General features: G+C 34.9%; 1 protein-coding gene and 1 long non-coding RNA gene across 3 annotated transcripts; one reads left to right on the forward strand and one right to left on the reverse strand.

Moving 5' to 3' along the window:
• Positions 1-346: 346 nt before the first annotated feature.
• LOC309477454 lies at positions 347-2744 on the forward strand. The gene is made up of 2 exons (XR_014198642.1): positions 347-1447; positions 2241-2744. It is a non-coding gene; the product is annotated as an uncharacterized lncRNA (long non-coding RNA).
• On the reverse strand, positions 2678-12262 carry cfb (complement factor B). Of its 2 annotated transcripts, XM_082140715.1 has the most exons (18): positions 12110-12262; positions 11654-11854; positions 10934-11119; positions 10449-10622; positions 10231-10326; positions 9956-10089; positions 8079-8229; positions 7525-7656; positions 7155-7247; positions 6826-6963; positions 6351-6445; positions 6036-6168; positions 5791-5923; positions 5621-5700; positions 5339-5451; positions 3686-3815; positions 3479-3528; positions 2678-2942 (listed from the first exon to the last, which is right to left on the reverse strand). In XM_082140715.1, the coding sequence occupies exons 1-18, from the start codon at positions 12168-12170 to the stop codon at positions 2769-2771; spliced, it is 2274 nt and encodes a 757-aa protein (XP_081996841.1). In that variant the 5' UTR covers positions 12171-12262; the 3' UTR covers positions 2678-2768. The 2 variants fall into 2 exon arrangements, with proteins under 2 accessions (XP_081996841.1, XP_081996842.1); XM_082140716.1 differs by lacking the exon at positions 10934-11119.
• Between the last annotated feature and the right edge of the window lie 2412 nt (positions 12263-14674).

The following is a 14674-nucleotide window of genomic DNA, read 5'->3' on the forward strand; positions in this document are numbered from 1 at the left end:
AATGGTATAATTTTTTTCAACTTTAGACTTTGAAACACGTTTTCAAAAGTTTGCGTTTTCAGGCGGCCTCCAAAACGCCGTTGTTGAGTAAATAAACGGCCAAAGCGTTTATTTTTTGTTTGTTTTTGTTGAAAATGGTGTCATGTAAACGCCTCCTAAAACAGAAACCTCATGTCACAGCATCATCTTCAATAGAGATAATGTTGTGTAATATAATGCAATATTTCTGAGGTAGCCGAGATATTGTTATTCTTGTCTTCATGGTAATATTGACAATAGAACATTTAAATCCACACTATGTATAAACATGTCACTGTAGTAAAGGATATTGTGTGTTTCCTTCCACATTAGTTTATTTGAGCAAAACCAGGATCTCCACTGTTACTAGGCCTTATTGTATCACATAAAAAGTCAACATTTTATATGAGAAAGGATTTGACTTATTTAAAACAAATAACCTTTAAACAAAGCAAAATATTAACATGCAATGTGCTGTTAATGTTGTCTCTTTGGTATACTGTTTTTTATATGCCTACATTTATTTTTTGTAATTGTTGCATTGTGAAATTGATTTTGCACCACCCAAATCACTATGATGAAACCTTGAAAAAAAAAACATTGTTGCAATCATAAACAATTTCCTGAAAATGTTATCATGCACTCACCAAGAATTTGACTGTTTCTGTGAATAAAGAGTCTAAATTTGTGACATTTTGGTTTAGTACAAAAAAAAGAAAAAGAAGAAATGGGAATAGGGAACAGGTCTTATTTTATTTGTATTCTTATCATACAAACCTCCATTTTATGGTTTATGCTTTTTAAAATTTTTCCTGCATTATACTTTTTGTCCAGTTTTATTTTGCATGATTTATAATTTTCAATAAGTTACATAAGTTTCACATAATCAAATTGCAGTCTAATTGGCACTGCTAATCTGGTGTCTTTGAGATGAGACTGTCAAATTCATACTTCCAAAAATGTGTCCTATTAATTTACAAAATAAGCATGTTAATGCTGTTATAACAATTTAATATATTAAACTTAATGTGGAGAATGGGATGCCGAGTCGTGGTTTCTCACAAAGTTTGCTCCTCATCTTCCATAATTATACTTCCCATAATATTTTACTGTAATAATAGCCTTGCTTAGAAATATGTTAGAAACTTACTTTATGGAAACTGCGGGAAAAGAAAGAACAATTTTAATGAAAGCTTCATCAGACAATGTATGTGTCACATGTTTTCCTTTGTCCAGGGGTCTGTGTCTGACTCATAGTTGTCATTTTTCATGTAGGACGTAACCTTCATATACTTCAGCCATAAATGAGCTGACTGGGAACTGCAGTGATGTTCTGTAAGGCTTTTATTACAGTTTGTAATCATTCTCAAAACAGATGGAAACAAATTGTGAATTGTAATACTGCAAGTCAGAATGTAGCACTGATGAAGTCAGTACACTGAAAAAAACAATAAGTAAAATGTATTAAATTTTTCTTTGGCAAGTTTTTGCACACATATTTTTTAAGTAAATTTCACACGCATATTTTTAAAGTAAATTTCACATATGGAATTAAGTAAACTCTACTTAACTAAGTTAAGTGAAAATAACAAATAAAATAAGTAATTTTAACTTGGCTAGTAAAAGGTTGAGTAATATTTATTTAGTTGAAGTTTCCTTTGCAATACATTTCACTCCAACAATACAATATTGAATTAAGTATATGCTTTACTTAAAAGTGCTTAAGTAATAATACAATTGATATTGTGTAATACAGCATATCTACACATTAGATGTTAAGCGTCATGTGAACGCAGAGACCTCAATACTTGGTAGACAATACACAATGACAGTCACATTTGATGGATCGTTTTTGTGTTTGAATGTGTCATTTTGAGTAGAAAATGAACTCCAAATGTCACAAAATGGCACTTTACTAATCCTAACAACAAAAACAATGATGAAACAGTGTAAATACAGTTTGAAAACAGTGAAAAATCAATCTCATTAATTATTCAAGGCCCAGTGCATGATGGGAACACCAGTATCAGAAAAGTTGAGTAATTTTACTTAATTTTATAACGTTGATATTTACGCTTTCATTTCTACACGCTTGAATTGAGTACTAATATAGAATTTACTTAATTTTTTTTAACTCTTGCCTGAACTAACTTTTTCATGTAAATTACATTGTTTTTTTCTGTAGGCTAGTATTTACTTTACCACAAAATCATTTTTATCAGTGTATAAATCAAAAATCAAATTTTGTTGTCATTTTGAAATATATGTGCAGATCATCAGAGCGTAGAACAAACAATATTATATCAAGCCTTAAAAATGAAAGTGATTAAAGGTTGTGTGCGTGTGCGTGTGCACAGAGACTAAGCAATTTGTAGGTTTATTTCACCACAATGCCCAAAAGCACTGTGTTTCAAAATATATACTCCTGTGTCAGTGCATGGTCATTATTTTGTAATTACATTTGCAGCGCACAATTTCTGCACCACTGGCATCACCAAACAAAATAACAAAAAAAGACTGACACTCCCCTGCTTGCCATTGTAGGACATCCAGATAGTCTTGCACAAACATAGACATAACATACACATACAATTAAAAGAATAATACATGAAAGACTGTTGATAATAAACTGGATAAATTTTTTAACAAAGACCAGCTATTTGACTTAAAATTGTTTTAATATACCAATTAAAATTAATCAAAGTGTTTTCTCAGATTGCACTCACACAGTTTCAGTCTGTGTGAAACATTCAGAAGAACTTTAGAGGGTTGCCTATTACATCATTTCCAAGGTGTTCTTTAAGGAATGATTGTATATCAGCACTGAAAAGATTTGTATGGTAATCTCTGGTGTCTGCTTGGGAAACGGGGTCCGTATTTCCTTTTGTGCAGATGTCCTTCACTCCCCAGCTTATGACACCAACCTATCAAAATTTTACAGATATTAAAAAAGGTTCCTATTTCTCAGCTTCTCTCAAATTAATCTTTAAATTCACCCTGTAACACACAAATTCCAATTGGAAGTGAACATCCCTATGGCTTTATATATGTGTGTATGTGTGAGAGTTTCCTCTCTGCTCTTCAAAACTTGCTGTCTTTTCTTTGGACCCTGCTGCTAATCGAATAACATAACAGTTCTACCATTTAAATGTATTTCTTACCTATACATAACTTATTTAAACTTCATATGTGAAAACAAAACAAAACAAATACCAAACCATCCAATCACGAGGACTCACCACCCTGAGTCATATGACCATAAATGGTAAAATTACTGCCTTTGAAGTGAGCATGGCATGTACCCTTCACTGACGGACTTGTGGGAGGGCCCTTCATGAAGGTGTTCACTTTCATTTGGTACGCCCCTATTTAATGGCGTCCCCTCCCTGAAGAGCCATTTTATACGAGACTTCACAGCCACATCACCAATACTGTTTTCAACAGGAAATGGAAATCTCACCTGAATCATTCGACCTTTTTTATCTATGTAAGTGGCCCCACCGGATTCACCTATTACAAAATGACATGCAGACACAAGGAACTATATAAGAATTATATCAATTCATTTCAGATCTCTGATTAGAATGTTTTCAACCAACGTTATGACCTAAGTGGTAGATTAGAGATAAATATAAGATGCTGTCACAATGGCAAAAATCAAACATACCTTTGCAGGCAACATGATCTGTTTGTGGTTCAACACCACCACTGCACAGAAAATTGTCTGTAACTACATCTCTTGCGTCTGTCACGTTGATTCCTACTGCTTTTTTTGCATCTTCAACACAAGCATCCCGCTAAAGAATAAGTACACCAAGAAGTGTTCTTAGATTGTTGTGGATCAAATGGTATTTGAACATATATATATATTCAAATAATACCTTTTCTGACGCATATTGCACATAATTAATGTTAAATGGCTAAATGAAATTCAAGTCCTATAGCAAATGATTGTGCTGTATATGAACTTTGTGATATTTAGGCCCCATAAAATCAAAGTTAAAGGGGTCATGACATGAGAAACCAAATTTGCCTTGATCTTTTGGTATATAAGAGGTCTTTGTACCATTAAAACGTCCTGCAAGTTTCATAGCTTAAGACGTCCTCCCCATTATAAACGAATCATTTATTTAATCAAGCTCTAAATACAGCTCGTTCTGGATCCATGGTATGAAGTGACGTCACGGTACGAAGTGACGTACCAGTCGTTTGCATATGACCGCCTCCAGCGTAGACTACTACGCTTCAAGCGCAAGATAACTAGCCTCATTTCATCATCGCACCCCTGTCACTCGCTTCACATGTGTTCAGTCGACGTGCAGCGAGTGGGTCTGTTTACAAGAATATTGCGATGTCACGCAGATGTGCTGTTCCTGGACAAACAACATGTTTGAATAATATACGCTGCTGAAAGATCCAGACGTCAGGGGAAGATGGATGCAGTTTATTTTTTGCGGACGTCCCAGTCACGGCAGTGTTAATTTAGCTAACCGTGTGTTCTCCACATTTAAAGGATGAGTGACAGTTGAGAACAATCGCAGTATGCTGGCTTTGCCAGAAAACTTTTGTACAAGATAAGGCCGTGTGGACTATTCTGGGCTCAACAACGACGACGCAAACTGTAAGTAATTTAGGCTATTTAAAACTTAAAACTTTTTTAAAACGTTAATTGCAGTTTAATTCATTATGAATAATCACCGTGTTTTTACTTAGTTTAGCCTACTTATTGTTTTCATGACCGTCATGTTCATGCCCCGTAGGCTATTAAAAGATGTAGGCTGTCAAACTGACAAAATAGTTTCACACTTTCTATGTGGACGGGCTGATGCATTCTTAGTTGTGTTGATGGTTCATTTCCTCTGATTCCGACTTAAACATCATTGCAATCGCCATCGCCTCGCACGCATCACCCGTTACTATGGTAACGGTAAACACAGTTCCGCAAAATCCGCACGTTTTGACAAGGGGGCGTTAACAAATGATGCATAGGCACTGCCGTTAGCCAATCATAACAGTGGGTGTTAACACTGAACTCTTAAAGGGGAAACACCCCCAAAACAGACTGTTTGAATCAGAGCATGAGAAACAGGGTGGGAAAAGTTCATAAATCACTCCATTTTAAACGTTTTTTGTCCAAAAAACTATAGTAATACTATATTTGCACCTAAGGGAACATAATAAAAGAAAAGAAAAAAACATGTCATGACCCCTTTAAAGGTTTGTTGCTTTCTTATACTCATAATGCACTGGAATAATTTTTTTTTTTTTACTTTTTCAATTACTACACATCAGATTAGAAATAAAAAAATTTAATCATTACATATTTCCCACGCTTGATCTTGATGTTTCTTATTTTTCGTGGTACATCAGTTTTGATCTCCATTTTGGACGTAAAAGAAGCATCCACAAGTTCGTTGCTCATTAGTAATTCCTCTGTAACAAATGCAAAAAATGTATGACATTTTATGTTTGGTATGTTTCATTGTATAAGCAGTGGCACATGTTTAATATATCTACATTTAATTCATGTTTAACACTTTTTGATAGGATTCTAATATGCATGCAGCATGTCTTGTGACAGATGTCTTATCTGGTACCTTACCATGTCTTTTGCACGTCCCTTCACTGTCTGAAAGTCTCAGAGCTCCATTGGTTTCTTTGGTGCAGGGGATGCAGATAGGTCTGTACAGAGATGCACATGATGTTCTTTAATTAATTCAGCCTTTTTTTTATTATTCTTAATAAAGTTACATCAAGTTACATACTCCTCACCGTAGATTAGCACTCATCTGAACACTTGTTTTCAGCTGTATAAGAGCTACATCAAATTCATAATATTCCTTTATTTGCAAATGCTGTTTTGCTGTGATGTTATATTCAGGATGACATATGAATTTTTCCACTCCTACAAATGCAAAAGGACAAGTAAACGTCATTGATAAGATTTATGCTGTAACACATTTTTCTTCATAAATCATCTGACAATATGGGTGTATCAGTTCAGGACATAACATTACCTGCTTTCAGGTCTTTTTCCAGAGTAACTGTTATCTTATCAGCTGTGTCTCCGCTTTTGAAGCAATGAGCTGCTGTCAAGATGTAACTTGAGGTAACTAATGACCCCATGCAGTTTGAACCTTGTGGAGGACGCTACATGAAGAGCAGAGAAGATAGATGTTGTCGTGCTTCATCTCTATTGCCATATAACTTGCATGTCTATTTTGCCTCTTCTTGTGTGTGTGTGTTTTTTTTTTAAATGAGCGAAGTATTATACACATGAATCTATCTATAATTATATATAGACATACATATGATAAAAAGGTTATGCTTACAGCAACATGAATCTGTGCCAACCAGGGAAATGCACTCCGTTTCGTCTTGTCATAGTTTTGATGAATCCCACACAATTCAACACTGGTGCCCTCATCTGTGTAAGGAGGTACATAGGAACAATCATTCATTACATGATAAGAACTAGACTAGAGGTTCCTTGAGTCAATGCTTAAAGCATTAGTTCTCTATTCTGTCAACATTCATTAACCTCCATGTAGTTCCAAACCTGTATGACTAAGTAGACATTTTTAAGAATACCCCATTGTCCGTTCCACATATTCAAACTAATGCATTCTCTCACATACAAATACACGAGAATTAATGACAATTTCCGTCAATGGTGTCAAACCTGCTATGAAACATCTAAAGGCACCATGTTTGAATTGAACAGAAGCAGGAAGGAAATTTATATCTATAAATCTCTAAATATAATATCTAACAATGTATATCTATATTAAACATAAATTATAGTACCAATCATGTTGTCAAACGTCTCCTGCACCTTGTCCAAGTCTGGAAGGATAAAGAAATGATGTTCTTGGTCCCTCTGTGACACCAAGCCATTCACGTCTTGTTTATTCACATCCTCTCCAACTCCAAATACATAAAGATCTGGAAAGAGAGGACACATTCGTATCAATAAGAAATCAATAATAAAGTCTTCTAAATCAATATGTGCAGTTTTTGCTGTCCCTGATGATAATGCTTGTAAATGAAAGACATATTTAGAAAAATACTACAAGTCCTAAATATTTGATTTCATAATAATAATAATAATAATAATAATAAAATTCATTGCTTACCAAGTTTCTTCTCTCGTTTTGGATCATGTTTGATGATGAGATTTTTGATCTTGGTCACTTTAGGTATAGGATTCCCCCCCATGTTTGCTTGACCTATGAAGTAGGAGATCAATTGAGATAAATTACAGTGAATATTTGCTTCAAAGTTGATCTCTAATTTATGGCAAAATGCCTGTTGGGTCTTCAAGTTTTATGGGGACTTTCCATAGACATAATGATTTTTATACTGTACAAACTGTATATTCCATCCCTTAACCCTAACTCTACCCCTAAACAATCCTAACAGGAAACTTTATGCATTTTTTACATAGAAAAAAAAAAAAGACATTATGTAGGCTATGCAAATTATGAATGGAATAGATGTAAATACCATCAGTGAACACAATGATGACGTGTTGGGTCTCAAGGAATGTCGCTGTATCGTTGAGCTCCTCCATTGCCAAGCTCTCATAAATGGCTGAATAGAGTTTGGCGAGATTGGTACCTGTGCGATCACCTTTATCTGTCACAAAAACATCATATGAGATATTACAAATATAAACAAATATAAACAAATTTTACAATCAGTAAATTAATGAGAAACTTTTTTCTAAAAAGTTTCTCATTAACTAAATAATTATAAAAGCAAGTGACTACATTAAATCTAAAAATTGAAAGATTAAAAAATTCAAATTATTCTAAATTAGAACATGAATTGGGATTTTGTTTAAAAAGAATATATGATTTGTTTAATTGTTACTCTACATATTGTATATATATATACACAAGTCTTCCAAAATGTATTCAGACACCTTGCTTTCCTCACTTACATAAATTAACTGTAACAAGTTGCTGTACCCCAAATGTACTATTTTGGCATGGCACATATTTCTGTAATTATCATCTCTAAATATCACTGTTTCAATGTATACAATGCGTACTTACCTTCATAATGAAAACTGTACAGATCTTTCTCAACCTTCATTAGCCTTTTATCATCTTTAGTACTTTTAAAGTCCCTCATAGAGATTATCCGGTGAACGTCCGTAGCAAATATCAGGATCTCATAGTTTGGGGAGACCTGGTAATAACTAATCTTTTGGGAAAGAGCAATAAGTATTCAGATTTGGAATTCACCATCTTTCGGTTATCCAATCAAAATGCTGGATTGAAATGTGGTTATGTTAGCATTAATGATAGCATGAACAACAAAATATCAAGATGTTAAAGGGCCCCTATTACGGATTTTTGAAAATGACATTTCATGTAGTGTGTAACATAGCTCTAAGTGAATGAACAACATCCTGCAAAGTTTTAAATCTGAAAGTGCACTGTATATAAAGTTATTGCCTTTCAAAAGTAAGAGTCGACTCTGAGTCAATGAAATGAATTGTTTTTCAAACCAGTCATAATACTTAGTTTTGAGTTTTATATTGTGTAGATAACTCACATTATCACTGTCTTACTTAAATACTTCTGCTAATCAGTTTGTGGGCCACTATTATCTATAACTGTGTATATTAATGCAGATTGTCTGTCATTCTCACTATTTTGAGGAAAGATTAAGCATGGATCAAGATTTGTTTTACCAACGTTTATGTTACACCAGTCATTCACATCAGTCATTCACGCTGTACGCGATAAACCAATCACAACAGACTGAGCTGTCTGGCCAATCAGAGCAGAGTAGCTTGTGGAAAGGCGGGATTTAGAGAGATTGATTCATTTGACGAGTCGTTTGAGATTCATTGAAAATGTGTTGATGTGCAAGTGTATATAATGAGGAAATTAAACCCTTTTTTGACCTTTGTAGGAGACTCCAAAACAACATTAGGAAACTTTGAAATAGCATAATAGGGGCACTTTAACGATTGCATGAACACATAAAGAGTTCAAGTCCACGTGAAACGACATATGCATTTTGCTTCCATTATGTGAAAAAGGATTTTCATTAAGATCGAATTCAGTGTTCGACTTGATTTCATCCTCCGGTAATTGCTTGGATTGTGAACCGTGACGGAATGAGAGTATACTGTGGATTGTAGGGGACTACTCCCCTCTTGAAACACATCAAAGGCCAAAGTAAACTACTTACTTAATAGGCAACCAGTGTTGCCATGTTGTGGAACAACTGATTAGAGCAAAACAAATACAATGCGCATGTGCAACCTACGCATACAAAGTCAACAAAAATCAGGTGGTGACAAAATTTGCATCACGTGCACGGTACGTGGACCCTCGCGTATGCTTAAAAACCGAAGTATACTCAAGGCTTAAAGTGATAGTTCACCCAAAAATAAAAATTCTGTCTTTATTTACTCACCCTCATGTCATTCCAAACCCGTAAGACTTTCGTTCATCTTCGGAAAACAAATTAAGATCTTTTTGATGAAATCTGAGAGCTTCCTGTCCCTCCATACTCGAAAACTGTCAAGGAACATAGGTGTGTGTGTGTGTGGGCTAACTAAGTATATATAGGTCTCCTCTCATGCTGATTTGTGTTCCGAAGATGAACCAAAGTCTTACAGGTTTGGACCAGAATTTTCATTTTTGGGTGAACTAACCCTTTAAGGCTCATATTGGAGGCTTACAATAAGAATGTGAGGTTAAAAGTTCCCTATTGACAGCATCACAATCGTAATGCTTCCTTTTCAAATATTGGTATTTTTACAGATGAATTTTTACAGAACCTTTAACATCAAAATGAACAGCAATTAAATGACTGCTTTTAGAACAATTTAAGAAAACTTCATTATCGACATCAGTAGCCTAAAAAATAAGTGGTCTTACAACTTTATTACATCAACCTCTGGGGGACATACCTTATCTATAAGCAATTTAATGGTATTTTTTGCTTTGTCAAAATCTTCCTCATCGATGCTGTCAGATGCATCCAAAGCAATGTAGATATCAAGTTTTCCACCCTTATCCAAAGTTATTTTCTTCCCCTGCTGATCTGAAGACAGAAGGAACAAGGCATTCACGTTATGGATTCACATTATTTTCTTTTTCTGAGCACGCCAATTATTAATGACGATGAAAAAACGTGTGCGTTTGTGTATAAATATGATTAAGGCTTTAAACCACACAAATGTACCTTCTCCTTCATGCTGTTGAGAAACTGCTAGATTTGACTTTAGAGAACTGCTGAATGCTTCTGACGCTTCCTCTGGGGTGTCGTATGTGAAATGTGCTGCACAATATTTACACAACAACATTATAGGTGCATTATCCAGAAAAGCCACATTTTTGAGAACACAAGTCCATACAAGGCACATTATTTTGGAGCTTCAATGTACCAATCAGAAGACTCACCGTAGCATTGCGGCTCTGTCCCTGACCACTGGCCACCATCCAGACAGACTCGCTCTTTGGAACCAATCAAGGTCAATTTACTGTCACAGCGGTACGTGACTTTGTCGTCAATGTTAAACACGTGGCCTGTTCGACTGCTACCAGGGGGAACGCCAGGATCAGGACAGTGATCAGCTGTGAGGAAGTAACAAAAAGACAAATTGAAGTGAAGATCTGTGGATCTCCATTTGATCTAGGCAGATGCATGGAGAGGAATTTCTGATGAAATTTGAAATGATTGTGATGAAATTTCTGATGAAACTGTGTTGAACTCACATGACATCAGATAAAAACGCAACAGAATACACATCACACATCAGTACAACATTTTTTAAGCTAAACTCAAGGACTCTGATATATGGAGAGATATTAGACCAGGAACTAAATTAGCATTTTTATATCCTATTAGTTCATGGAAACTGCTGAAAATAATGGCAATTACTCACAGTCACGTCCACAGATTGGTGTGGTTCCATTCCACTTCCCATTAGGCTTGCAAACACGGACCGCCGAGCCACGGAACTTATAATCGGAATGACATGAGTAGGTGGTTGTGTCATTTACATAGTACCTTTCTTTAAATGGGGATACCTCTCCATTCTCCAAAACACGAGGATTGGGACATGTGATCTCTAGAATAAAAGCATGAATAAACACATACTGTAGAAGAGATGTTTTGAAATAGCTTCAGATTAAAATATATATATATATAAATATATAAAAATAAAAATTATATATATATATAACTCTGCTTCAAAATAGTCCAGCATTTATTCATGATATAATGACTCAAAATCACGGTGACCATATGGGTGAACGTGATTTCACCATGTACAACATGTTCCTGGATTGACATGTTTTGGTGATCCTGGAACAACATTCCTGTCCAAAACTGTAGTCTTACTTTTAACCCTATCCCCTATCCCTAAAAACTACCCTATCCATAACTTATCCTATAATAAGAGGGAAATGATAGGTGAATAACACAGATGTAGAAGCACCTAAACTGGTTTGTAAGCCTAAACTTGACATAAACTCTAAACGTATTCCTCCAATTTGATTGGTTGATTGGAATGTTGTTCAAGGATCAACAAAGCTGTTGATCAAGGCACATGTTGTACTTGGTGAAATCACGTTCACCCACATGATAATGTCTTGTTTCTTACTTTTGCACTCTGGGGGTTTTCTGGCACTAAGCTTTGGGGTCCAAACTTCATTTTGACAATGACGTGACTGAAGAGATGGGTAATATCCATCCGGACAGATGTATTTTAGAAAACTCCCTGAAAGAACATAGCTCCCTCCAACAATGTTTAGATTCTCCTCGGGACATGATACGTGTCTTTTGGACATGGAGGATGGAGCACCTAGAAACAATCAGATCATTGGAGGAGGTCACAAGAAAAATAACTTTTGTTGCGGTTTCATTTCCAGAGAAAATGCATATATATATATATATATAAGCCAAAATACAGATTTAGATGAGATTTTTTTGTGAGCTGTCTATCACAAAGTCTTTAAAAGTAGCCTACCTTCATTTTTAATATATGCCTTTCATGCTAAAAGACGTTTTGTCACTAAATTTCAGAATGTATTTATCCTGATTAAGCAAAAAGACTTACCTGCAATTAGAGGACATATCATTGCAAGCATTAACCAATTCAACCACTGTTCACGCTCCATGCTGTTTTTTCCAGTTCTTCAGTTTAGATTAAAATAAAAACTGAAGCAAATGAACCAGGGGACATGTTTTTATAGTGGGGTCAGCAAGAGGATTTTATTTACATTCAGTGGTCAATGTTTAACCTTAAGTCAAATAAAGCAAATCAATTTCCCGGCACACAAAACAAAATAATAACCGTCATCAGTACATCATTATATTCAAAAATCACAAATAAAATGATGTTCATCTCCAACTATCATGGATTCTGTTTGAAATTTTTCATCAAATATACAGATGTAGAAAACAGCACATTTGTTTGGGGAATACTGAATATTTTTAGAGTTAAACACCACAATCATTTGCATTTCTTGGGTCCAGAGAGCAGCTCAAACTCAAGGGGTCATTTGAGAACACTACTTTTTTAAACTGCTTGCCTCATACATTAACACCAGCTTAATACATGAATATTAACTAGATAAATTCATGGTATATTATCAAAGAACTAAAGTATATGACGGGACATTGTTTGGTAGATGGAGGGAAAATACTTTAGTACTGTTGTCAGGCCTATGACAAACAGATGCAAAACACTTATTTTCATTTTAAACTAACAATTAACTCATTTTGTAAAAGCTAGCTATGGGCAATAGATTCATCTTTGGAACTAAATAGCCTACATTTGTTATTGACTTTGCTGGTAATAATAAACGTGGCCTATTTTCATGGAACGTGTTATAACTCTTGATTTCAAGAGAAAAAGAAAGACTAACAAAGGAGAAAGAAAGGAATATCATGATAAGTCTGTGTTTCTGTAGAATTTTGATATGGTTTTAATTTTTTTTAATTTTCTGTTTCCTTGTTTGCATGTGTTACCATACACTGTAAAAAAAAAGGTTGCTGCCTTAAATTTTAAAGTACACTCAACTTGGAGTTAAAGTCATTTAAACTTAAATTACATTAAACTGGCTTAAAATAATGAGTGGAATCTTGTATAACTTGTAAAAGAAAAGTTGAAAATTGAGTTAAAGCAATTTAAAAACCTATGTTGTCATAACATATTGATCATGTAATTTTTTTACAGTGTAGTTGTTTGTGGTTTGATTACGTTTTGACACCACGTTTCTTTGATTGGTTTGAGTTTGTAGCCTATATTATATAGTCCTAATTTTCAGTTCTTTGTCTGATCTTGTTGATTGCTCTGTTTCTAGATTTCTTGAAAAAGTGTAATTTTGAGGGGTTTTTTTTTAAATAGAATTTGACTGATTGCATATCTAAGCTCTTTTAATTCCGTGTTTGCATTCTAACACTGACAATGTAAAATTATTAGTAAGCCTAAGTCCTAATTGGTGTGAAAATGCGTTTGTATTTTTATATCAAAAGGGCTGGATAAGTGGATATGTAAGGGAAAACAATTGTTGGGGTCACGCCACTATCCACAATATTCCGACGTCTGGTAGGGATGGACTAAGAAATGAAGCCTCTTAAAGCTTCGAAGCTTTTCTCTCATTGTTCTGGGAAAAGATTCGAAGCATCAGGAGTTTTGAAAACAGTGCCGTCTTGTGGCATGCCAATGTATAGTTAGCGTGTGCAACTCCGTTGATAAAAGCCTGATAACGCTAAAAATGTGTTCAGTTTTCTGAGATTATAATTCACATATTGAAGTGTTGCAATAAATTCATTATAATAAAAATAATAATAATACTACCATGTATGTATGATCAATATGCAGGCTTTTTGCAGTATAAAAAAATCGTAGTGGATTATATTGTGCTTATATGAGTGTTGACTTTATTAATATATTAAACAATATTAAATAGTTGTTAATAAAATATTAATAATAAACAAAATGATTAAAAACATGTCGTATTTTCCTAATAGCTGTTTCAACACTGAAAACAAAATAAATACTAACACGGATGAAGAAGCGACTCATAGACGAAGAGGCTGCTCACTGCAGAGCCATGGTCGGAGCGTGAAGTCCATCTTCCTCGATGTAATTTGTGCGTAACCGTAACTCTAAGTTAACCCTCCACTCGAGATGGGTCTGTCTCATAGGTCTGTCTGCGGACTGCAAGAGAGGGGCAGGAAGTGGGCGTAACTTGAAGTTGTCCAAATCACACAGAACCACACGATATGTCAAACTCAAAACGATATGTTGTAGGCAAGATGCCAGCTCGTATAGAGACAACGGTAAGAATATTTTAACCGTGTAAATCGAAGTGTATAAGTCATATTGCCGCTGTTTACACTGCAGGAAGGGCAGAGCAAAGCGTTTGGAACTTTGAACTTGTCAATCTGTGTCTCGCTGAGTGTCCCACAGATGCCAGCAGCACAACACAGTTGTAGATCGCCCTGGAGTGGTCACTTTCCATTATTAAAATGTAAATGCATGGCTAAGATGTCACCTAATAGATGTAAGTGCATAGATGTCGCCTAATTTATTGTTTTGTATACCAGTTTACGACTGTTTCCTCTTTATTTTTTGTGCAGCTGTGGTGCTTTTGAGTGACGATTCCTCATTTTG

The sequence above is a fragment of the Leuciscus leuciscus genome (assembly GCF_965113295.1).
Source record: "Leuciscus leuciscus genome assembly, chromosome: 16".
Taxonomy (NCBI): Eukaryota; Metazoa; Chordata; class Actinopteri; order Cypriniformes; family Leuciscidae; genus Leuciscus; species Leuciscus leuciscus.

Coding starts and splice junctions, on each gene's coding strand:
- cfb (XM_082140715.1), bottom strand. CDS start 12,170: ATGGAGCGTGAACAGTGGTTGAATTGGTTAATGCTTGCAATGATATGT. Junction 5,701..5,790: donor CAGATGAGTGCTAATCTACG/GTGAGGAGTATG, acceptor ATCTCTGTACAG/ACCTATCTGCATCCCCTGCA. Junction 2,943..3,478: donor AAAAAGGTCGAATGATTCAG/GTGAGATTTCCA, acceptor AAATTTTGATAG/GTTGGTGTCATAAGCTGGGG.